At 41.3% G+C, this 24,262-nt stretch overlaps 1 protein-coding gene and 1 pseudogene across 2 annotated transcripts; both read right to left on the minus strand.

The window, feature by feature from the left end:
• Positions 1-3,505: 3,505 nt before the first annotated feature.
• On the minus strand, positions 3,506-6,684 carry LOC148715241 (uncharacterized; annotated as a pseudogene). The gene is made up of 6 exons (XR_016413298.1): positions 5,865-6,684; positions 5,486-5,785; positions 5,292-5,397; positions 4,003-5,212; positions 3,683-3,886; positions 3,506-3,580 (listed from the first exon to the last, which is right to left on the minus strand). The product of XR_016413298.1 is annotated as an uncharacterized LOC148715241 (transcript).
• A 6,909-nt stretch (positions 6,685-13,593) lies between these two features.
• LOC103698462 (cysteine-rich receptor-like protein kinase 10) lies at positions 13,594-17,379 on the minus strand. Its single transcript, XM_088724317.2, has 7 exons — positions 16,389-17,379; positions 16,015-16,119; positions 15,782-15,900; positions 15,442-15,652; positions 14,787-15,024; positions 14,430-14,580; positions 13,594-14,293 (listed from the first exon to the last, which is right to left on the minus strand). The coding sequence occupies exons 1-7, from the start codon at positions 17,272-17,274 to the stop codon at positions 13,967-13,969; spliced, it is 2,037 nt and encodes a 678-aa protein (XP_088580443.1). The 5' UTR covers positions 17,275-17,379; the 3' UTR covers positions 13,594-13,966.
• Positions 17,380-24,262: the final 6,883 nt, after the last annotated feature.

Below are 24,262 nucleotides of genomic sequence, written 5' to 3' on the forward strand. Positions count from 1 at the left end.
TTCGGGGACGTTTTGTGAGATTCGGCCGACCGACGGTGGGTGGCCGGGGTCAATCCGGCCGAAACGAGTTCGGCCGGAGGTGGGCGAACGGGGGCCGGGCTTCCCAGCCCCGGTCTCTCTCTTCCTCCCTTTCCTCCTCTCCTTCTTCTCTTCTTCCTCTCTTCTGCGCCGCTCGTGACAGCGGTGTGGCCGACGGCTGCTGGCCGAGCGCCGCCGCCGAGGGCCACGGTCGGCCGCCGAAGGTCGACCGGAACCACCAGCCACCCTTCCTTCTTCCTTTCTTCCCCTTCCTCTTCTTCTTCTTCTTCTTCTTCTTCTTTCTTCTTCCTGGGAGTTTTGTTTTTTTTCTTGTTTTGATTTTCGTTCCTTATTTATGGATCAGACCATGAACCGGTTCAGACTATGAACTGGTTCCACCTAGTCCCTGAAGTGGGTTTCAACTGAGTTGAGAGAATGGGTTTTGTTATGGTCTGATTGAACCAGTAATCAGTAGGATGGATTGAGTTTGAGTTGAATCTGATTGGATCTGTGGGCTGGGTTGTTTTGGGCCTGAGATCTGATCTGGACCTGTAATCTGGTTTGGTTCAATTGAGCCTAATCTGTGTTGGGCCACAATTGGTTTTGGGTTTAAAGGATTCTGATTTTTGGGTTTTGGTCTATGTTTGATCTTGGGGGCCTATTCTTGGATCTATGAACTTAGAAGTTTAAGGGGTTGGAATTAGTTTAAATTATGTTTCTTAATTAATTAAATAATTAATGTTTATGTTTAATCAGGGGTTCGTGATATCTATGGCAGGGATTTTTAAGCGAGCCCAAGTAGGTGACCGATTGCTTTAAAGTAGAAATTTAACATATATCTTGCATATGTTGATGTTATGATGTATTATTGGCAATATGTGTTAGAATTAGAATTAAATATTTAATTTCATAAACTGTTATGTGCTTTACTATTGGGAGTATGATCATGACTTTGTTTTAGAAATTTACCATGTGGAAAGTTGATTCATTGATTTTTAAATCCGCGTGACTATAGTCTAAGCCCCGCCAATGGGATGATACGTTGGCCCTGTCGACTTGTACTGAGAAACTAGTTCCGACACCGCGATCACCGGTGATAGAATAGTGGCGGCACAAGGGTGCATTTTGCTCTTCGGAGCGGCTCGGTGGAACGTGAGATTGGCACCAGGGGGTGCGGCGCAGTGGTGCATTGGCTCAGTGGAGCGGCTCTTCGGAGAGTTGTATTGGCACTTCGGTGTAACCATACCACTGGGTGATGTGGCCGTAGTCATGCGGTTGAGTTCTTTTGAGTCTCGGATCGGATTTACGGATTATCGTGTGGATTTTTGGATTCATGAGTTTTAGCTGCTTTTTATATGCATCATGACATGTTATGTGATGACTTTATTGCATGATGTTGCCTACTGAGCTGTTAGCTCACTCCTATTATTTATATTTTTGCAAGTGATGACATATGATTATAGGGATTACGGGATGGAGTGATCATGATGTATTTAGCTAGTAGATATTGACTTTTCTTTTGACTTATGTATATATATGGACATTTGATATGAAAACTAGAATTTATCTTTAATTAGTTATTGATGGTTGATCTGATTTATCTGCCTTGTGTGCCTGCGGGGTCCGCCCTGCAGGTGCGCGGCGTCTGCTCGCGTCCCGTGCCCCAGGTTCGGGGCGTGACAGATTTATTGGTATCAGAGCCAGGTTAAAGATCACTAGGGTCATTAAAACAGAATCATAATATGTATAATAATAAATAATAATAATAATAATAATAAACTTAGGAATATAGGGACGCATGTGAAGAAATGAGAGTGGGGTAGAAAATCTTAGGGTGGATGGATCTAACACTAATATTGTGTTATTTGTGCAAATAATAATTGATGAAAAAAAAACTTAGAAATATAGAGACACATGCGAAGAAATGAGAGTGAGGTAGAAAATCTTAGGGTGGATGAATCTAACCCTAATGTTGTTTTATTTGTGTATGTATCAGCATGCCGCCCCGCCGAGCACGTGTGACACCTCGCCGCCTGATCGAGACTATCGGGAGTGATCCAGCCACTTCTCATCCGACTGAGGAAGTTCAGGAGGAAGAGACTGATCAGACGCTTATAAGCATCTTTCCCGACGCTTATAAGCGTCGGTAGATCTCCTGGCCACGCTCCCCGAAGCGTGGGTAACACGTCGGGCAGGTGGGCGTGGGCTCGGTTTAGGCCGACGCGTCAAGAAAGCGTCGTCGACCTATAACGACGCTTTCTAGCGTCGTTCATTGCGGACGTAACCGACGCGTAAAAGCGTCGGCGATAAGGTTGGTTACTGTGGGACTAGGCCGACGCTTAAAAGCGTCGTTAAAGGCGTGCCACTTTACGTGCCGGTTGCTTTTTTCGACGCTTATAAGCGTCGGCATTAAATTTTTTTTTAAAAAAAAATTTTGTAAAAGTAATTTTTAAATACTCTGTGTACATTAAATTCTAACAAAACAAATACACTGAATCACATATATAACAAAATACAAGTCACAAACAAAAACTTTGATTACATTCATATTATCATATTTGATTACATTGTACTTCAAAAACATTCTAAAAACATACAAGTCAAATTCCTAAGTACACAATCTACGATATGTATCAAGGGTCGGCATCATCATCTCTACGAGTAGATGAAGTATCATCAACCTACAAGAAAAAAAAATATTTTAGAAACTAAAAATACGAAAGTCATCACGCTCATACAAGAATACATTATAATTACATAAAATATTCAAATAGATTTAGTTATATACCGGAGGAGCAAATCTCTGCAAAAAGGATGAAATATGGTCAAGCTGGTCCTGCAAAGATTGTATCTTCAACTCTTGGCTTTGCTTCAACTCCGCCATATCAGTCATATGACTCTGCCTCATCTCCTCTATCCTTGTCTCATATGACTGCTTTATCTGTGCCATCTCTGTCTTCAAACTACAAACCTCTGCAGTGCTAGTACCTTGTCTGGCATCTTGGGTTTATCGGCTCACTGCAGATAGCTGAGTGGGGGTAACTTCGACACCGTAACCCCTCACGCGACCATAACGTTCTGGGCCCATCAATTCAGCATACACCTGAGCCTCGACGCGACTGACCGCGTCGGATGATGATGACTCCCCGACACGCTCTGAAATAAGATTTGTAGCTCTTTCTTATATCTCTCTCTCAAAAAAAAAACAGTCACATTAATATTTTAAAAGACGTAAAATTAATAAAAAAATTGTGATCAAATAAAAAATGAATACATACAACTATATTTCTCGACTCGTCCCGGACAAAGCTGCCATCTCGGTGGGTGTGGGTCATCTTATAAAACTCTACCTCACCAGGCTCCCTTCCATGCTCTACTATCTACACATACGGAAAGTATATTGGCAAACTATATATTATGATACGTGCTATATGTTAGTAAAATTTCAAATAGTTTCAAAAGAACTTACGTATTCATTTCTACGTCTCGCATAACTCTTCGAGCTTGAAGTATGAGGAACTGCTTGAGATGCTCGTGCAGCTCTACCAATATTAGAATATGTCTGACAAAATAAAAACACACAGTATAATATGATTCAATGTATATATTTGCAATCTATATTAATAATAAATATAATATAAAATATTGAAACAATATACGTGACCTGTCCTTTTTCAGAAAACCAGTAGTGAACAAGCTCCCTCCACTGCTGAGGGTATACATCAGGAGGAGTCACACGAGCAACCTCCTCCTCTGTCATACCCTCGCGCTTGAAGTCCATCTTCAATTTTGCTTTATATTCTTTCCATTTGCGATTGAGGGACTTTAGCACCCAATCATGGCTCTCTGGAGGGAGTACAAACTTACCCTACAACAAGATATAGAATGTTATAATAATATTAAACCTCAAAAGTAAAATTATGGTAGTAAACAAATTAACATACAGAAGGTGTCAAATTAAAAAGAACAAATTCAATTCATTACCCGTATGAGTCTAAGAAGCTCAACCTTATACGAAGGAAGCATGTCATTCCACTTCGTATAGTTGAGCGGACACAGCTGACCCTTGCGTGCAACCGATCCTAAAAAGCTTGATAGAAGACTTCCAGCTCTATTGATGGGCTGCCCCAATTCGTTGCATCGGATGATGATCTTCTCACCCGGAGGAAGCTTCCACACATCCTTTGCTTGAGTGGGTCCCCGTCTTGTCCTCACTGTCCCTTGTCCATCTATTCAAATTAAAAAGTCTTAAAAAGTTGAAGACAAATATGAACATAAAATATAAACTTTAAATCGAATTACCCTGGATCCGGAGCTCATCCTCCGGACAATCAGCAGGAGGCTCGTACTGAGATCCTGACTCGTGCTGCTGGTGCTCACATGGCTGCTGGGACTGCAGGGACTGCTCAGAAGTAGATCCCACCTGAGAATGCTGGAACTCCACATCTCTAAATCGTCTCCCTCGGGGCATATTGTTACCTGGTATGCACAAAAAAGAATCAATATTTGGTTAAATAATAAATTTATACTAAATAAAGGGCTAATAAAAGAGAATATAATATTTGGTTAAATGATAAATTTTACTTACCATTATGAAACTACATTCTCATTCAACATCCATCCTAATCAAACTCATTGGCGCATTTACTTCATCAGTTGGCACAACATTATAAGGCATACACTGAGTATAAGTATCATCGTCCTCCTCTTGCAACCTTTTTCCCATATCATACAAGTCCCTAGATTTCGTCTTAATAACAAGAGACCAATTTTTATCTTTTGAGTCTTGCACAAAAAATACTTGTCGAGCTTGAGATGTAAAAATAAATGGATCATCTTTCAATAGCACACCTGTATGTATCAACCTTGAAAAATTTACTAGTGTGAAGCCATTTATATCTTGCCTCAAACCTCTAGGTGAGTTTATATCCATCCAATTACATCGAAATAATACTACCTTAAACTTTCCATAATAATCCAGCTCATAAATATCTGTTAGAGCACCATAATAATTTTTCCCATCCGCCTCAACCATTACTCCACTATTTTGGGTTTTTCTAAATTTCTCACGCTCTTGAGTATGAAATTTAAAACCATTTATAATAAACCCATCATATCTGTTGACAATATTATTCGGACCTCGAGCAATGACTATTAACTCTTCAGAACAATTCCTCTCCATCATCACCGGTACCTAAAAAAATTATGGAAGTAATGATTAATTTCTCTCTAGAAAAATTTAAAAAAAAAGCTTAATATATTAGACATCTAACCTGTTTGAAAAGCCATTCTGGAAATAACTCAACCAACCATCGTTGCTCAATCCTTGGTGTAGGACGAATGTTATGGTTGAGACTTCGCTGAGCTATTAAAAATTCTCTGCACGATCAGAAAATCTTTAATTAAAAGCCAATATTACATTCTTCTGACATGACAGTAAATTTAGATTTTAAGTAACCGTACTAACCTGCGAGACTCGGATATTATATCACTATGAAGTAAGACATAGCGATGTGCCTGTGCCAACGATTTCTGGTCAAGAACAACACTTTCAACTTTTCCCAAAACTCTTCCACCAGATGAGAACTTGTAAACTTCTGCATTCTCTATGATATCACAATTCCTTTGAGGTCGATTGAAAACCGTTTCAACACCTTCAAGATATCTCGAACAAAATGTCAAACACTCCTCAGCAATATATCCTTCAGCAATCGATCCCTCGGGATAGGCTCGATTGCGTACATAATCTTTTAAGCGCACAAGAAACCTTCAACAATAAATTTTTAAAATAAATATCAAAATCAAACTGATTATTAAATATGGATATTAGAGTTTAGAAAAATCACCTCTCAATAGGATACATCCATCGGTAGTGAACCGGTCCACCAAGTTTAGCTTCCGCCGCTAGGTGAATGAGTAGATGAACCATAATAGTAAAAAATCCAGGAGGAAAGATCTTTTCCATATGGCATAGTGTAAGTGCAACATTAGACTCCAATTGATCAAGCTCCTTAGGATCAAGAACTTTGGAACATAATGCCTTAAAGAATGATGACAATTGAGAAACAATTGTGTAAACTTGTTTCGGTGCTGACGATCTTAAAGCCAATGGAAAGATATCTTGCATCAAAATATGACAATCGTGACTTTTAAGATTTGAAAGTTTTCGCTCTTTGAGATTTACGCATCGTGAAATATTCGATGAGTACCCATCAGGAACCTTCATATTTTTCAGAACTGTTAGAAAAAGATCTTTCTCTTGAATAGACATTGTATAACATGTAGGAGGTATATAAAATTTATCATTGGCAAGCTCTGTCGGATGAAGCTCTTGTCTTATGCCCATATCTTTCAAATCAAGACGCGCTTTCAAGTTATCTTTGGTCTTTCCATCAAAATTTAACAATGTTCCAATCAGGTTATCACAAACGTTCTTCTCTATATGCATCACATCAAGGTTATGTCAAAGAAGATTATACTCCCAATAAGGTAAATCAAAGAAAATGCTCTTTTTTTTCCATAGTTGTTTCTGTGTAGATGCTGTCATTGAGTCATCATCATTTTCCTGACCATATACGTTGTCTTCATTCTCAAAAAATTTGTCAACATCCTCAGCAACCTCTGCTATTAATCCTTCATTCATTGTGCTGCCAACATGCTCCCTTCCCCTCTTCTTTGAACATTTGGAGACCTTACCCGGTATATAATTGGTGCCATGCATTTGTTTAAAGACTTCAGTTCCGGTTGGTGGAATAGGGGCAGATCGCAACTCTATGGTATTATCAAACAAGTCTTTCTGAAATCGAAATGGATGGTTTGCTTCTAACCACCGACGATGGCCCATATAACAAAACTTTCCTCCATGTTTTAACCAATATGAATGGGTTGAATCTCCACAAGAAGGACATGCAATACGCCCCTTAGTGCTCCAACCAGATAAATTAGCATATGCAGGAAAATCATTGATAGTCCAAATAACAGCTGCACGCAATTTGAAATTTTGGCCAGCAAAAGCATCAAATGCATCAATACCCTCCCATAATTGTTTCAATTCCTCTATTAGAGGCTGTAGAAAAACATCAATATCATTACCTGGGCCCTTGTCACCTGGAATAACCATTGACAGAATTACTGAAGACTGTTTCATACACATCCATGGCGGCAAATTATATGGAATCAAAACAACTGGCCAAATGCTGTATGTTGAGCTCATCGTTCGAAATGGATTAAACCCATCAGTAGCTAAACCAAGCCTAACACTCCGAACATCAGAAGCAAATTCGGGATGCCTATCATCAAATGCTTTCCATACGGGACTATCTGCTGGGTGTCGTAACATTCCATCCTTTGTACGGCCTTCGTCATGCCATCTCATCGAGGAAGCCGTCTTCAGTGATGCAAACATCCTTTTCAATCTTGGTATAAGAGGAAAATACCTCAAAATTTTAGCCGATTTTTTCTTAATCGGTGAAGCATCCACTTCAGTCACCGAATCATTCTCATCTTCTTTATGTTTTTTCCATCGTGAAGTTCCACATATTCGGCACGACTCTTGGTTGATATTTTCACCGCGATATAAAATGCAGTCATTCGGACAACTATGTATCTTCTCATATCCAAGGTCCAACTCTTTTATTAGTTTTTTGGCTTCATATGAAGATGTTGGCAAAGTAACACCTTCCGGAAATGCATCCTTTAATAATTGAAGAAGCATAGTAAAAGACTTGCTGGACCACCCATTCAAATATTTCAAATGTAATAAATGCAGGAGAAAAGAAATCTTCGTAAAATTCTTACAGCCCGGATACAATTCTTGATCACAATCATTCACCAAGTTATCATAACGAGCTGTGTCATCAGAATATATAGATTCATTAACATGCATGGACTGATCATTAACTGTACGCTCATCTTCTCCTACAGTTCTAATACTATGTCCAAGAGCATCTCTAAGTAAGCCCCTTATATCATCTTCTTCTACAGAATTTTGTTCCGTGTCACTGGTTCCAAAATTGAAGGTATGTTCTAGATAGGAGGGTTGGCTACATGAAGGTATGAACTCTCCATGAAGAACCCATTCAGTATAACCCTTTAGAAAATCATTCCACACCAAATGTTCTTCAACAATTTTTGGATCAAGAGCAGAACCGTTTACACATTTTTGACATGGACAATAAATCTTCCCGTTCATATTAGATTTCTCAAAAGCAAACTTAATGAAATTCTGAACTCCATCCAAATATTCGGCACTGGATCTCAACTTATTTATCCAACTTTTGTCCATTCTATTAGAATATAATATTTGAACTGCAGTTTATAAAAAAAATATAAACAAAATTAGGACTCATATGAAATTAGGACTCATATGAAATTAGGACTCATATGAAGTGCAGCAGTGATTAAAGGAAAAAGGATTATGCTTTACAGAGTTACTTACAGGCTGCCTCACGTTCCCTGATCGACTGCCCAATTACGAGGAGCTCAGAGCCTACATGAAAGCATGGGATGGGTGAGTGCCAGGTCTAGCATTCAGCTAGAGATTGAGTGTCTTACTAACAACTGTTAGTTGTGAACAAAATTTCCAATGTTTTGTCAATACCACTTCTCATTTGGAATTGTGCTAGGTATCATCTCTTCTTCCTGTGCATTGATTATTAGATATCTGCAGAAGAGTTGTTCTTTTTTTCTTCGTTTTTATTCTCAACATTTCTGAATATAGAACTGGCTAGAGCCATCTCTTCTTATGTTTTTTTATATAAGTAGGTGTGGGCAGTGACAAACCATGTGAAGTAAAATATGATGTTTTTTATATAACTATTACGGAGATCTGTTTTAAGTTTACAGGTCTTTTCTCTAGATAGTAAGTTCAATAATAAAACCAACAGATCTTATTTTTGGCTCATGCCAAATTCAAGTTGCATGCTTGTTTGATGCTGTTGGACGCATACAGAAAGTTTCACAGGATCACAAAGTTGTGCTGGTTTTCCTAGTGCCCATTTTGCAAGGCTAGGCTTGCATTAGGCCACTCCTAAACCAAGCTTGGCTAGTTCAAACTATTTGGTGAAGTTGGCCAAGCTTTCATGACTGAAGTTTGTCCATCTTAGGACAGTAATTTAAAAGCAATGCTACTTAACATTAGTGGTACTGGTACAGGCTACTTCTTGCTGTCTATATTCCAGCCAAGGTTTCACAACACTTGCAACATATTAAACATACTTATAGGCAATAACAATGCAGCCCAATTCCCGGCATCAACCAACTTTAAAATCAACAAAGTTAGAAGCAATGCTCCAGAAAAGCAACAGTGGGAATGGGCATCTATTGTAGTACCTGGTCTATTGCTTCTTTGCTTCCCACCAGTACACTGATTTGTTTGCCCTGCAGAGATGACATCTACGCTAGCAAACTTGATTTATACACTCTACCCCTAAAAGATACTGCAGCAATGAGTCTTTTCCAGCTGCCATTTATTTTGGAACCAACAAAAATTTGAATATGGGATATCATTCAAACAAACATCCACTAAATGAACAGCTATAGTTTCCTGAAATATATCCAACAGGCCATAACAGTGGAGAGTTCAGAATAAAAATTTAGCTTTTAGAACTTACAGACTGAGTATGTGACTAATCTAAACAAATCAGTTCATTGACTGGCAGCACATACATCACAAGATAAGTGCTGACAAAATCAGACTCCTCTAATGAAAGCCTAAGATTTGTATTTGTACTCTGAGTCTGTAATTTCATATATCTTCTGTAACTTTATATATCTCATGAAAAAGGAAGGTTCTCTAAACATTACCCTTGCCCTAGACCACCTCACAAAAGTACATGACCCTTAGACCTAAACCTTCAATTAACATCAAGGTTACTATGTTGGTACTCAACAAAAGGAAGGCCAAGGCTGACGGTGAAAGGACAACAGGAGGATGGCCATCAGATCACGAGGATCACCATCACCATCAGATCACATGAGATATGATCCACTAGATATGATCCATGTACTTCAGTCTCTCTCTCTCTCTCTCTCTCTCTCTCTCTCCTACACAAACACACAAAGGTGTGTACTGTGAAGTCACCTCTCATTCATCCATTGGCCAGCTCCAATCACACAAAAAATAAAACAAAAACTTTTCAAAGTTTCAAACAACCAAGTTTTCTTTTTTTTATCTTTCCTTTCCTTCGGAAATAGCAGATGCCAACCATTAATTACAGAGAGGACTGAGAGTAGAAATGGAGCAGCTTTGTTCAGCATAGTTTGGTTCTCACAATTACATCATCCATGATGGAATTGATTCTCCTCCTTCTGATCCCAAAGAGGCCCCATATTCTGTTCTTGAATAGTCCGGTAATAATGGTGCACGAGATTATGAGGCATCATAATTATTATGAGGCTTTTTTTTTGTTTTCAGGGATAAAACAGGAGATTAAAAAAAAAACCTAAAACAACATAATTATACACCCTCAACTGGTGAACAAATTTTCCTACAGGATTCTAAATGCATAATCTAGCAAAGTCATTAGATATGTTCACAGCAAGCAGTTATGAACGGAGAGTATGAGGATCACTTACCTCAGACGACGGCAATGTCGACGGCGGCGGAGTAGCTAGGGCTCGCGCGGGATGGAGGTGAGATGTCGGCGCGCAGCTAGCGCATCGACCGACAGAGGATGAGGAGACAGGGCCGGGCGAGCGTTAAAGACAAGAAACAAAAAAAGAGTTGGAGGAGGAGGAGGAGGAGGAGTAGGATGCTTACCTCAGACGACGGTGAGGTCGACGGCGGCGGAGAAGCGGAATCTTCGATCGCCGATCGGGGCTAGGGATGGAGGTGAGATCAGTTAGAGGAGGAGGAGGAGGAGGAGGAGGAGGACGAGGAGAAGAAGGAGACTTACTCAGACGAGGGCGAGGTCGACGGCAGCGGGGAAGTCGCCGATGGAGGTGAGAAGTCGGCCGGGCGATGGAGCTAGGGCAACGAGCAATAGAAAATGAGGAGAGGGGGGAGGAGGAGGAGGAGGACGAGGAGAAGAAGGAGACTTACCTCAGACGAGGGCGAGGTCGACGGCAGCGGGGAAGTCGCCGATGGAGGTGAGAAGTCGGCCGGGCGATGGAGCTAGGGCAACGAGCGATAGAAAATGAGGAGAGGGGGCCGGGTTGGGGGGTTTTATGTTTTCTAACGACGCTTTGTAGCGTCGTTGTTTTTGAACGTTTTAACGACGCTTTATAGCGTCGTTGTTTCTGGAGTTTAACCGACGCTACCAAAAAGCGTCGGCAAAGGTTGGCGCCGAGCCAAACTTTACCGACGCTTTTTCCTAGCGTCGGAAAAAGATAGTCGGCAAAACCCACATTTGTTGTAGTGTATATAGACCTCACCCAATCAAGGGTTATCTTGTGATACACAAATAGCCTGTGATTGCAAGCTAGATTTATCTACTTCAATGGTGTATTGGAGAGAATCCAAGCTCATGGCTCATACATGGATAGCCTCTTAGTACCAAGGGTGCAAGAGAACTGAGGAGGAGAGCATAGAAGCCAAACTGAGAAGTTAAGATTTAAAACGGAAAATATCAAGACAAATTGACTTAAACTCTACAATTTAAGCATGTTTAAGTTTTGTTATCTCAAATTTTGAATCACAATTACCTTAGTCTTAAGTTATTATAAACTATGGATTGTTACTGTTGTAAAATGAACCAAAAAAAGTATTCATTTTGATATATAAGTTACAAGGTGTCCCCTTTGAGATCCATCATGGAGCCTGATGTACTCTTCACCAAGATATATTACACTACAGGAAAAATAGCTTTCCTCGATTGTGATCTATCGTCGCTAGAAAAAAGCATCAGTAATTTAGTTACCATGCCAAAATTTACCGATGCTTTTTAGTAACGTTGTCAGGAATTAAACTAAGACGATGCTTATAAGCGTCGTCAGAAGCCAATATTAAGACAACGCTTATAAGCATCGTCGGAAGCCAAGGTTAATGAAAATAGAAATTCCGTATCAAATGGCTAAAGGAAAGGAGGGCAACAAAAAGAGATCGGATTTTTTCATCTCTTCACTTTAGCTAGAAGATCAGCCAGGATTAAGACAATGCTTATAAGCGTCGTCGGATGCCAAAAATCAATATTAAGACGACGCATATAAGCATCGTCGGAAGCCAATATTCAACCCACCCCATCACTTGACCCAGCATCCCTAGCATCCCGATTTCAACCCCTTTTCTTCTTTGGCATCTAAATCGACTGACCGACCCGCCGAGCTCCACCTCCTTCCGTCCGCGCAGGTCTCCTTCTCTTTCTCCCCCTCTCCGGCGCTTCTTTCTCCTTTGCCAACTTTGTCCTCCTTTTCCTCCTTGCTGCCCATACCCATCGCCAATCTGCGGTGTTTTTCGAAGATCCGACCGACCACCCTCTTCCGGTCGACTGCCTCCTCCATTGCAGATCTCAGCCGACCTTTCTCTACGCCGGTAAGTTTCTATGTCTAGAATATTTTCCTTTTGAGTTGTTATTTGGATTTTGGCCGAGAGTTTTAGAAAATTTAGGGATTTCTTAAATTTTTTTGCAAATATTTTTCTCATATTTATTCATACAAAAAGCATATTCTTTTTATTGTAATCTTCTTCAAATGAACAATTTTATTCTAAAATTTTGTTGCTACCAGTTTGGCATCTTCACCAAGGACACGAGTTACGACAGCATGACAATGAAAATGGTAGCTCCATGTGGCACCAAGTGTATCCCATGGTAGTCTAAATATTGAATACTTATTAGCATCAAATAAGTGCAATAGACAAAAGAGCTTAAGATTCCTATTTTTATGATAGTATAGACTTAGGCATCATGTGCCAAGAAAATATCCTTGTCATCAGATGATCCAAACTTAGAAAGTTACATTCATGACTTATTAATAAGATAAATAGTAGAATAATCATGTGTTTTTTTATGCAAAGCAGGCCATCTACCATGTGAGATGCATGAAGTTGTATTAAAATTAAAGTCAAAGTATACTTAAATATATTTAAAGTATATTTAATAGATCAATGTCTAATTTTGTCAAAAGTTAGATAAATAAGTCGAGATCCAGCAAAAAATATTTGGATGGAGTTCAGAATTTTATTAAATTTGCTTATGAAAAATTTAATATGAACAGAAAGATTTTATGTCCATATCGAAAATGCACATACTAATAAATAAACAGGTTCTGCATTTTGTATACATACACATACTAATACACACATATAATGCACATTAAAAATAAATTAATAAAAATTCAAAAAATGGATGATAAGAAAGATAAAGCTGTTCAAACTTGGTTCGAGTTGGATCTAAGCCTAACTTCAGCTATTCAAGATCGGCTTGCATATGCTCTAAGCCCTGCTTTTGTTGAAATGAGTTAAGTTTTCCTATTGTTTTTGTAAATAACGCATGTCCAAATTTGACTCATTTATAAGTCAAGCTCCAAATTTTGTTGGAGCTCAGTTCACTTTCTAACTAAGCTAGGTCTGGACTAAGCCAAAAAGATGATCAACATAAACTCAATATGAGCCATTGCACCAATGAAAAGTAATATATATGAGCCACTAATATTAATGGCCTAAGAGAAGGTGTTTCCGAGGCCCAATCATTCGTCTTCCAGGAAGAAAGGGAGAAAAAAAAAGAGAGGAGAAAACAACAATGTAAAAAAGAAAAAATGGCACAGCCAAATATTGATAATAAGGGAAAACAAGATACTCAACAGGAGCAATATACATATATATATATATATATATATTCCTGTATGCTTTTTATTCCATTGTTCAGGTCATCCTCGGACTATTGCTTCATGCTGTAGGGAAAGAAAAGAAACTCAAGTTGCAATTCATACATGCGATCTATCATCAGTCTCGTTGGAAAAGCTTGTCCTTGTTCTCATCAATGATCCAATATCCAAATATCCATGGAGTTTCTTAACGGGGCTCCATGTCGGTAATTGACATGTTACATATAGTTAACGCGTCAGATGGAGTGGAATTGGTAGTTCTCCAAGCCACGTCTGACTCAATGGTTGTTCTACCTCGAACAAAGTATGCAGGCGTTGAAGGCGTTGGAAGAGTCACGGAATGATTGCTCAGCATGAGAACCACCGATGCCATGCAAGGTCTTTTCCTCATATCTTCCTGAGTACAGAGTAATCCTATGTGAATGCATGTCAAAGCTTCTTGCCTATGGTACAGCTCACCTAGGCTGTGATCCATTATGTCCAACGCCTTTCCTTTGCTCCAGTGCTCCCATGCCTATTTAAGAAACAATCAACAAGATTAGCCATAATAAAAGAATAAGCTTGGAGAGATTACGGAATGCAATTTATAATCCGTATCTTTTGCTTCATGTCTTGGTAATGACTAAGATTCATTAAGAGGCAGTCCATACAAAGCTTAGGAGATTTGTAGAATCCCCTGATCCATGGAAGTCGCTGATCCTTTGACCGGTCACAATTTCTAGAACTAAAACTCCAAAGCTAAATACATCTGATTTATTTGAAAAGTGCCCTTGCATTGCATACTCGGGTGCCATGTATCCACTGCACACCATCAAGCAATTGTCATTTGTTAAACCAACAACAGTATTAAGTGCCATAAATCAAATTAAGGGAAAAATATATATGAAGGAAAATTCTATTAGTTCAATAGATTATCATAATAGCAAAGACTAATAACGTTTGCTAGGTATTACACAATGATCAAAATCTTGATTAGGATAAGGAAGTTAATGAGGCTTTTAGCATACTTTGTCCCAGCAATTTTACTAGTGCTTCCATGTTCTTTCTCAGACTCGGAGAGCTTTGCAAGACCAAAGTCTGAAATCTTAGGATTCATATGCTGATCTAACAAGATGTTACTTGCTTTTAGATCTCGATGAATAATCTTGAGGCGAGAATCTTGGTGAAGATAAAGAAGCCCTCTTGCAATTCCTTCAATAATTTTATAGCGCTTTCCCCAGTCTAGAAGTCCACGTTTGATGGGATCTGTATCATCCAAGTAAAATCTAGTCAAAGCATATAATAATGTCATAATGATCAAATTGGAGAGAAGAATGAGGTTTTTGCCTTAATTCAACGTTATCGTGTAAAATGATACCATAATATAACCAACTTATCAATTGGAAAAAAAAAAAATCTGAACTCGTCTTTGCCCAGCTCAAAATTCTATATGACTTGTCCCATACAGTCTACAAAAATAGATTCTACTGCTACTTACCAACCTCCATTTACCGCTCAGTTCACCAGTCTGACATGAAAGTTGGTGATTGATTCAATAGGACTCATGAATAGAGCAATGACAGTTTTTTTTAAAAAAAATAAAAGAGGAACATGGTGGCAGTTTCACTTTATTAAAAAAAATGCAAGATTTATGTAGGATGAAAAAATGAATGTCAAAAATACCGAATAGAAATTTGTCGAGACTTGTATTTGGGAGAAACTCGTAGACGAGTAGCTTCTCTTTTTCTTCCAGACAACAACCTAACAGCCTCACGAGATTTCTGTGTTCAAGCTTAGCAACAAAAGCAATCTCATTTCTTAACTCCAGAAGTCCTTGCTGTGAACTTCTGGAAAGTCTTTTCACAGCTATTTCCTGGCCATCTGATAGTTCTCCCTGTTGCGAATACAGCAGAAAACAGGAAAGAGTGTGTGTTGTATTTAAATTGAATGGAATTAAGCTATGCTCCCGATATAAATTAGAAATAGAGTAGGTTCCAGACTTAAAGTCTTGTGTTAATTGTACCTTATAAACTGGACCAAATCCACCTTCTCCGAGTTTGTTTGTCTCGGAGAAGTCATCAGTAGCGGCTCTAAGTGTGCCCAAATCGAAATACAGAGCTCCGATGTCTTTATTTTCCACACCTTCAATAATATCCGGTAGCCATGGAACAGCATGAGAGCTTTTTAACGAAAGAAAAAGTGCTTGCGTCCTGTTTTGAAGCCGTACAAATTAAACTTGACGTATGCAATACTTACGGGATACTTTTAAAAATGTTCTCCTCCTCCATGAACAGATGAAAATGGCTGAGAGGACCACCAACGCGCCAACCAACGGGATGACCAAGGCTACGTTCTTTTTCCCTGATCCAAATGCTAATATTTTAATTAAGCTCATCTCGTTAGAAATATAACAGCCCACGGATCGCATAAGAAAGGCATATTGTCATGCCATTCGTTTTCGAGCTTGGCTTAACCATAATATTTCTGAGTTCGTCTTAGATTCCTTCGGACTTTGTTTGTTTTTGGCCCATCAAGCTTTATGTTGAGTCCAGCCCGGACTATTCATGAGTTCATGGGCTGGCTATGAATGCAGGCTAATTGGGAAGAAAGAAAGCGAGCTTCGGCATTACCTGAGTCCTTTCCTCTAGGCGGCGGAGCGCCGGGATCCACCTCCGGTGCTGGCGGAGGTGGTGGTGCAGCCCCGACAGATTGATTATAGAAAGCGTACATCGCGTGCCGCATGAAGCAGTTGTAAGCCATCGTCACCGCTTCAATGCTCCGTGGGAAGTGAGTCGACATGACGTTCACCGACCGCTGCAGGCACTGGTGGCAGTCATCGTCCGACTGATCCCTCGTGCACTGCACAAGTCCGTACAGCCTTTCGGAGCTCGTCGTATTGACCTCTCCTGTGGCAAACAGCCGCGCCGACCTGTATGCCGCCCGCTCTGTCAAGTTAGTCATCAGGTTTCCCAACAGCGCGGCGAAGGTCGGCTCTGAAGCATTCTGCGTCTCGTAGGATACTCGTCTTAATCTTGAAGTCGCGTTGTCTTTGGAAGAGGTGAAGTTGTTGCTAGAGTAGCGGAGAAAGCAATTTGGGTACCAAATGGCTCCTCTTCGACTCAACGGGCAGAGCTGGGGGATGTCTTGGACGGCGGTGGAGAGGCAGTACTGGCATTCGTCTTGGGAGAGATCGCCGCGGCAGAGAGCAGAGCCGAAGACTTGGTTCGGGGGTCGGCCGTTGGACTGGGTGGAGAAGCCGGTGGGGATGGCGGCGGAGGAAAGGGAAGAGAGGAGGAGTTGGAGGTCTGATTTGTATGTGCTGTGGGTGGTGAAGTTGGATGTGATGGAGCAATTGTACCAGTACCAGCGGTTGCTCGGGGCTGAAGTGGCGGTGCGAAGGGTGGTGAAGAGGCATGAAAGAAAGAGAAGCTGGGGAAGATTAGGGAGGAGATAGGAAGGCATGGGGTCTGGCGTTTGGGATACTATGGTGAAAGGATGAGAACTGTAGGTGATCATGCTACTTCCGTATGGAGGTTTATAAGCTCTTGGAGCAGAGTCCTTATGTTGATGGTGATTCTGTGGAAAAATTGGGAAGTCTCGACTAAACGACGTAAAGACTTGAAGACTTAAAAGGCTTTAAAGACGAGAGTCTCAATTGGAGCTTAACATCATAAGCTCTTGGAGCAGAGTCCTTGTGTTGATGGTGATTCTGTGGAAAAATTGGGAAGTCTCGACTAAACGACGTAAAGACTTGAAGACTTAAAAGGCTTTAAAGACGAGAGTCTCAATTGGAGCTTAACATCCGGCTCTTTGTTTTGACCGGGTCCATCGGTATTTAGTTTTTAGTCCCGCACATATTTATAATTTTATAGCATACACTTATTGTTCTTGTACACGCTAATATTGTCCCTTCACATAGTTACATCGTCTTGCACATATTTACAATTGTGTACACCGTTATTTGTAACTATATACATATTGTGATATAAAGCCACTAAAGGTTGGGAATTAAAGAAACTTTGAAACTTAGAACCAATATTAAAGCTCTGGTCAATATAGACTAAAAGTTGTAGTCCAGTCAATAGAGAGACCAACTATTAGATACACCTCTTAATTTTATCTAATTTTAAAACTTAAAACCGATATTAAAGCTTCCGGTCAATATAGACTAAAAGTTGTAGTCCAGTCAATAGAGAGACCAGTTATTAGATACACCTCTTAATTTTGTCTCTCCATCAAATGGACCGAGTGTGGAATTTAGATAAATAAGAATTTGTGAGAACTAAGATGTTGGCAAGTAACAGATTATGAGTCTAGTTCAAGTTACCAAGTAGATCCAAAAAGAGCAATGAAATGAAATGAAATGACGATAATTTATGATGGCTAGATATCAAACAAGCTTTCAAGTGGAATGCGGCACAAATGATCAAGGGCTATAGTGCGAGGCAGACTAGATATTTATTTATACTAACTCTTTAAGAAAAGTCAAAGGTAAACAAAATTATATAATTAATATTATTCAAATTACATATTAAGTCAAATATTGGACACAAATCAATCCCAACACTTTTTTTCTACCACATATGGACTTAGAATTGTTTATGGGGGTTTATAATTAGACTTGACTCAAAACCCGCATGTTTGAGTTAAAGTCCCACAAATCAAGTCTACGTGATAATACCGTAGGAAAAGATTCTATAAAGCAATTCAGTTTTTTCTACCAGATATGGATCTAAAATTATTTATGAAGGTTCATAATTAGACTTAATTCAAAGTCTGCATGTTTAATTCCGGTCCTACAGTTCAAGTCTATATGACAATGCAATGAGAGAAGATTTTCTATAAAGCAATTCCAACACTTTTTTTCTATCAGATGGACGAGGTGAGTTTGTCCTCAGGAGATCTAACGGGACCTTCTATGTTGGTTTCCGTCTGGTCCCCTGTGGCATCTGCTTTAAGATTCTTAAACTAGCTGACATGGTGCGACATTAAGCGCCCTCCACGATGCTTTCTAGAGAGTCCACAGGCATACTTTTGTCCCTCTCTTCCCTAAGTTGAATGGAATCGAGTTGTTTCTTGATAGTTTTCCAAGCCCACAGGTCTAACAGACCACTCCTTTCATTTTCTTCCACAAAGATTGCGTGTTTGTATTTGTTATTTATTTAGCATGGAACTTGACTGGGACAAACGTGAGATTTAAGTTGCAAATTTGCGGCAAATCTGGCCCAGACCAAAATTTTGATACAAATCCCGACTCGGCCCGGCCCAGCCCGTAAACTGCCCAAAATCCAACCTACTTGAACTCATAGATGCAATATTAAAAATTAGAAATATAAATCATAAGAATCATACATAGCATGACAAGCTAATTAAATCCAATTCCGAGAATGAGTAACACTAGGATGCACCCATTGGACCATACACAAAATCAAACCATCCAACTCTGTGGGGTTCAGCTGTCTCGGCTCAGGCATTGTTGTGACCTGTCTTGTGATCATGGGGAAGATGAATAATGCTTATCCTATCACCAATAGATTATATCCATGAACCAACCTTTTTTTATTTGGTAAATTATTTCCTAGAAATTGCTATATCATTATTTTATAAAAAAATAATTCACTAAAATAAATTCAGAAGATTGAAAAGGGCTTACCTAGATCAAGGCGTGAGATATACACTGTCCTAAAAACGTGATTCGCCCCTCTACGTGCGGGTTTGTGGCAATCTCGTTTCTAAGGCATAACAACCCGACTTAGACCGATCCTCCTCTAATGAGCAGGATTGCTGGAGAGGCTTGACCCAACCGATTCCTTCAGATACACAAAAAATTAAAGGAAAAAAGATGAAAAGGAAGAAAAGATAGAAAGCAAAAAAATCTTTTTGGGAGATAGAGTACCAGATTTGATTAAGATTAATTCCGGAGGAGTCTTTTTTTTTTTGGCGAAGATGGGTGGATCATATCTGACGAGTACAGATACAACCAATAAAATTGAAAAACAAAATACCTCGGAGTGCCAGGAGCAACTCCCCATCTCCAGCCTATAGGGTACTACAGGAGTGATTGACTACATAAGCAGCCACCTAGTCCGCAGCCCTATTAGCTTCACGGAACACGTGCTTGGCCTGGAAGGCCCCTCCAGCCCCCACCATTGCCCAGATATCTCGAAGCAATAGGTGGGCACTACCATTACCCCTTGGCCCCCTCGGACCCAACTGATGATCGTGGCCGAATTCCCCTCCAGGACGATGGAGCTGGCTCGTAAAATACACCGGGCATGACGAAGGCCCGCCTAAGCGGCCCTCAACTCCGCATCTAAGACCGATATGTCAAAGAGCTGACTGCCCCCTGCAGCCACGATCCTGGCAGACGGGCTCCCACGTGAAAAACACCGTACAGGATGCTGCCGAATCAGAATGGGAATCCCTGATGTCCCAAGCTGTCAAGGTTCCTTCGACAACTATGATGTGACTAAGCTCCCCCGTCTACATACGGGCACTCTCCACCATAAGTCTCGACGACATACTGCGTTCCTAGCCAGCCAAATATGGTAGGACGTGCAAATTATCCGAACCACCTCCTGGCGAAGCAAAGGGGACTCCGAGCGTCGGCGCATGGCCTGTAGGAACAGGTCCCTTTGACCTCGAACCTCCCGCGGGATACCTGCTAGTCGCCAAGTCGCCCTAGCCCATGTGTACTAAAACAAGGCGTGGTCCACCATCTCGTCCACACCATAATTTCCACATACCGAGGGAATCCTCAATCCTCATCCACTAAGAATTGCTCTTGTCGGAAGCCGGTCCCAAACCACCTTTCAGAGGAACAATGCTACCCTCGAGTGGAGTCCCAAGCGCCAGATCCAAGTGCAATCTGACCTAGGCTCGTACTGCCGCCGGAGAATGCGGGAGAAGTCGCCCACCCTGACGTTGGTCCTGGTAGAGGTGCTCCAAACCCGCACGTCTGGACTAGCGCACCCAAGTAGCGGGAGGGAGTGGACCCTCTCCACCAGGTGCCCCACCAAAGAGCTGAGCCAGCTGAGTCTCGTCCCATTTAGCCCCCCGGGGACAAGGAGATCACAGACACGTAGGCCCTCCATAGCCTCAACACTAACCATAGTCGGCCAATGTTGCAAGGGTAGGGCATCTATCTATGAGTCCCCAGCCACATCAATATTGTGCCCATTGCCTATCAGCCATCTAGTGTGGACCTACGTAGTAGGTAGGTATCTCGCAATTTCTCGCCATAGGAAGGAACATCTCTACCCTCAAGCCAAGGCCTCAGGGCCCACCTGCCCATAGCGGGCTAGCATGATCCGGATCCAGATCCTCTACGGCTCCAAAAGGACCTGAATTGCATGCCGGGCAATAAGCACCTCTTGTCTCTTCAGGAGAGATAAAACCCCAAAGCCATTCTCACTAAAAGGAAGGTAGATGCTCTTCCATGCCACCAAGTGCACTTCCCGACTACCACCATGCGAGCCCCATAAGAAGCCCCGAAGTAGTCGCTCGATCTTCAGTCGCACTATTCTTAGCACCACCGTGTTTGACATGAGATAGATGGACATGGAGCCAAGTACAGATCTGATCAGCATCAATCTATCCATCATATATAGAAACGTTGCCTGCCATCTCTCCAGCCTATCCTGGACCCGTTGCACCAGCCCGATGCACTCAGATACCTGCAACCAGAGTGTGTGGTGTTGGGTGCTCGCAAAAGTTGGTGCATGGATAATTTAACAAAAAAAAAAGGTTGGTTCATGGACAATGCCTGAGCCGAGACAGCTGAACCCCACGGAGTTGGATGGTTTGATTTTGTGCATGGTCCAATGGGTGCATCCTAGTGTTACTTGTTGTGGTTCAAATTCGGCCCGAGGGTGACCACTCTGGAGGAGTCGAGTGAGCTATCGGTCGGTGGAGAAAGAAGACAAGGGTCATCTCCTGCGCGGTGGCGGCGACGGACCTGCACAAAGCCTCACCGGTGTTTCCGGTGAGGGTCCTCTAACGATCAAGTTAGAGTGGGGTAAATTTGGTCCAGCCAAAAGTCCCTTAGAAATTACTTGAACGGGCTATTTATAGTTCCGGTGGAGAGGCTTAGGTGGCAGAGGCATTGTCCGCCCTCATCATGAGAGCGGGGTGGCTCTGAGTCGAATGGCGCGCAGCTAAAGCTGGCCGGTGGCGTGTGGCGCTGTCTATTCTCGAGAACGGCAAGGTGTTGACAGTCGTAGCAGAGTATGGCCGGAGTAGTCATGGTGCTGTCCTTTGACTGTCAAGGGCCAGTTATCGAAGCGTGGTGTGGTGGCGTTGAAATGTATGGCCACATAGGAGGACGTGGGCGCACACATGGGTGCGGCTGTTGGCGAGGCCGAATCCATTGAGAGGTCGCATCATACGTTTGGCGAGGTCTCCTCGGATTTCGAGGTGTGCTCGGTGGAGCGCCCCAAGCTCGAGGGTCCGGGCGTACTGCTGAAATGGGCGCCTCGAGCTCGGTCGGGGCGGGTCGGCGAATATTGGGATGCCCCGAACTTGGTCGGGTGAGTCAGTGAATATCCGAGGTGTTGGGAACCCGCCCATGCCGCAGAAAATTTAAAAAAATTTCAGATGCAGCGGAAGTGGCATGCGCGGGATCAATCGTTCATCCTATGAACGTTGTTCAAAAACCGTTCGTAGATAGATTAGGATTAAAAACTTTTAAACTAATTATGAAGATCAGATCTTCACCTTGTGCGGGTAGATGATCAACGCAAACTGAAGTTCATGGTTTAGAAAAAAGGCTTGCTTGAAGCCGCACACGTATCCGGCCTCTACGGGTATCCACACGAAGCAAAACACCGATCCAAACGCTTGAATCTCCCCGGGGTGCTAGCTTCCTTGCAGAGATAACTTTGATGGATGAAATTCTTTCTCCTTGCAGCAAACAACACCTTGATTGCTCTCTCTTAAGGAAGAAGAATAGGAGAAAGAAGGATCAAAAGAAGCACGCTTGCTGCCTTTTGATTTGGTGGAAGAATGATGAATGAAAGATGCCAACACCACTCCCTTATTTTTGTTTTCCCTTGCGGCTGAAAAACAAGGAGGGAGAGAGAGGTTGCTTGCAGCTTCCAAGAGGGAGTTAATGCTCCTTTACGGCTGGGAGAGGGGATTAAAATCACCTAGGGCGTACCCCCTAGGTGTCCTTTTATAACGCCTTGTGGAACTTCTTTTAGGACAGGGGACCCTCCCCCTTTTTTTTTCTTGCCGAGTGTTAAGGGCCCCTCCCTTATTTTCCCTCTTATCTCATGCCCCTACTTAAGAAAAATTAAGTGGGGGGATGTAGCCACATAGATGGGGAACCCAATCCTTTTCTAAAGAGGATTAAGTGAACCCAATTTATCTTTCTTTCAAAATTCCAATCTAATTAGGATTTAATTGAATCATGACTCAATTGAACTCTTCAATCCTAATCCAATTAGGAGTTATGTTAATTAGATTAAAATTAATTAAGACTTTAAAAAAATCCTAATCTAATTAGGACTTGTTTGATTTTTAGTCCTAATCCAATTAGAACTCTAGGATTCCTACTTCAAGTAGGACTCCCATTTAATATGATCAAGTCCAATTAATTTAAATCCAATTAAATTAAATTGCAATCCAATCACAATTATTTCTTCTTCAACTTACTAACTCTTAGTGGGTTACACCAATTAGTAATCAAATTGATAATTATAAATTATTTGTGATTCCTAATCACAATTCAACCATCGGATCAATCAATACTTCTAGTGTGTGTTAACCCATAGGTTCTATTCTGTCTGGTAGTGAGATATACTGCGATCTCTATCACAATATCATTGAAAACTTCTTTCAATGGATTGAAACGATTCCAATTCAACTCATTAGGGATTATCGACCATCGAGATATTTTCTATGAGTCTGACCATCCACTAGTGACACCTAGCAGCATGTAGTGGCTACCCAGCAGAATGGAATGATGAACCTCTAGGTGCAGTTATCGTATGATACAGTCCTATTATCGTGGATCCCTACAGGACGGAGGTCATGGACAACTCGTCAAACCCCATCGTCTGTCATATGTCAAGATTTATTCGACTTAAGTTCGACAGTGGAAAACTCTTTCTCCACTATGCATACTGTCCCGGCCGAGGTCTTACGAACTCAGTCTTATAAATTACATAGGATCTCTCCTTATCTACCAAGGTCGATAGATTCCATATAGGTGCATATCCTACTCCTACAGTGAACCTATTGCAGCCAATCTACACTGCATGGACCCGTATGTCTAGAGACCATGTATATGTGCAGTCAAACTACAATAACCTCACTGTGAGTAGCCGAAGCACCGCAGGTCAAATAACCAGTCACACTACTGCAACATCAAGCAAGTCACTGACGAGTGGATAGACATCCAAGTGACTTCTTATCTTGGTCATGCTCAGTACCCTTGTTCTTAACAAGCACCTGCACTATTACTTCAGTGTCGCCACACCGTGGACTCGAGTCTCGTCCATCC

This window comes from Phoenix dactylifera, chromosome 1 (genome assembly GCF_051530095.1).
Source record: "Phoenix dactylifera cultivar Ajwa chromosome 1, Ajwa_hap1_PhDact_Kaust_v1.1, whole genome shotgun sequence".
NCBI classification, from domain to species: domain Eukaryota; kingdom Viridiplantae; phylum Streptophyta; class Magnoliopsida; order Arecales; family Arecaceae; genus Phoenix; species Phoenix dactylifera.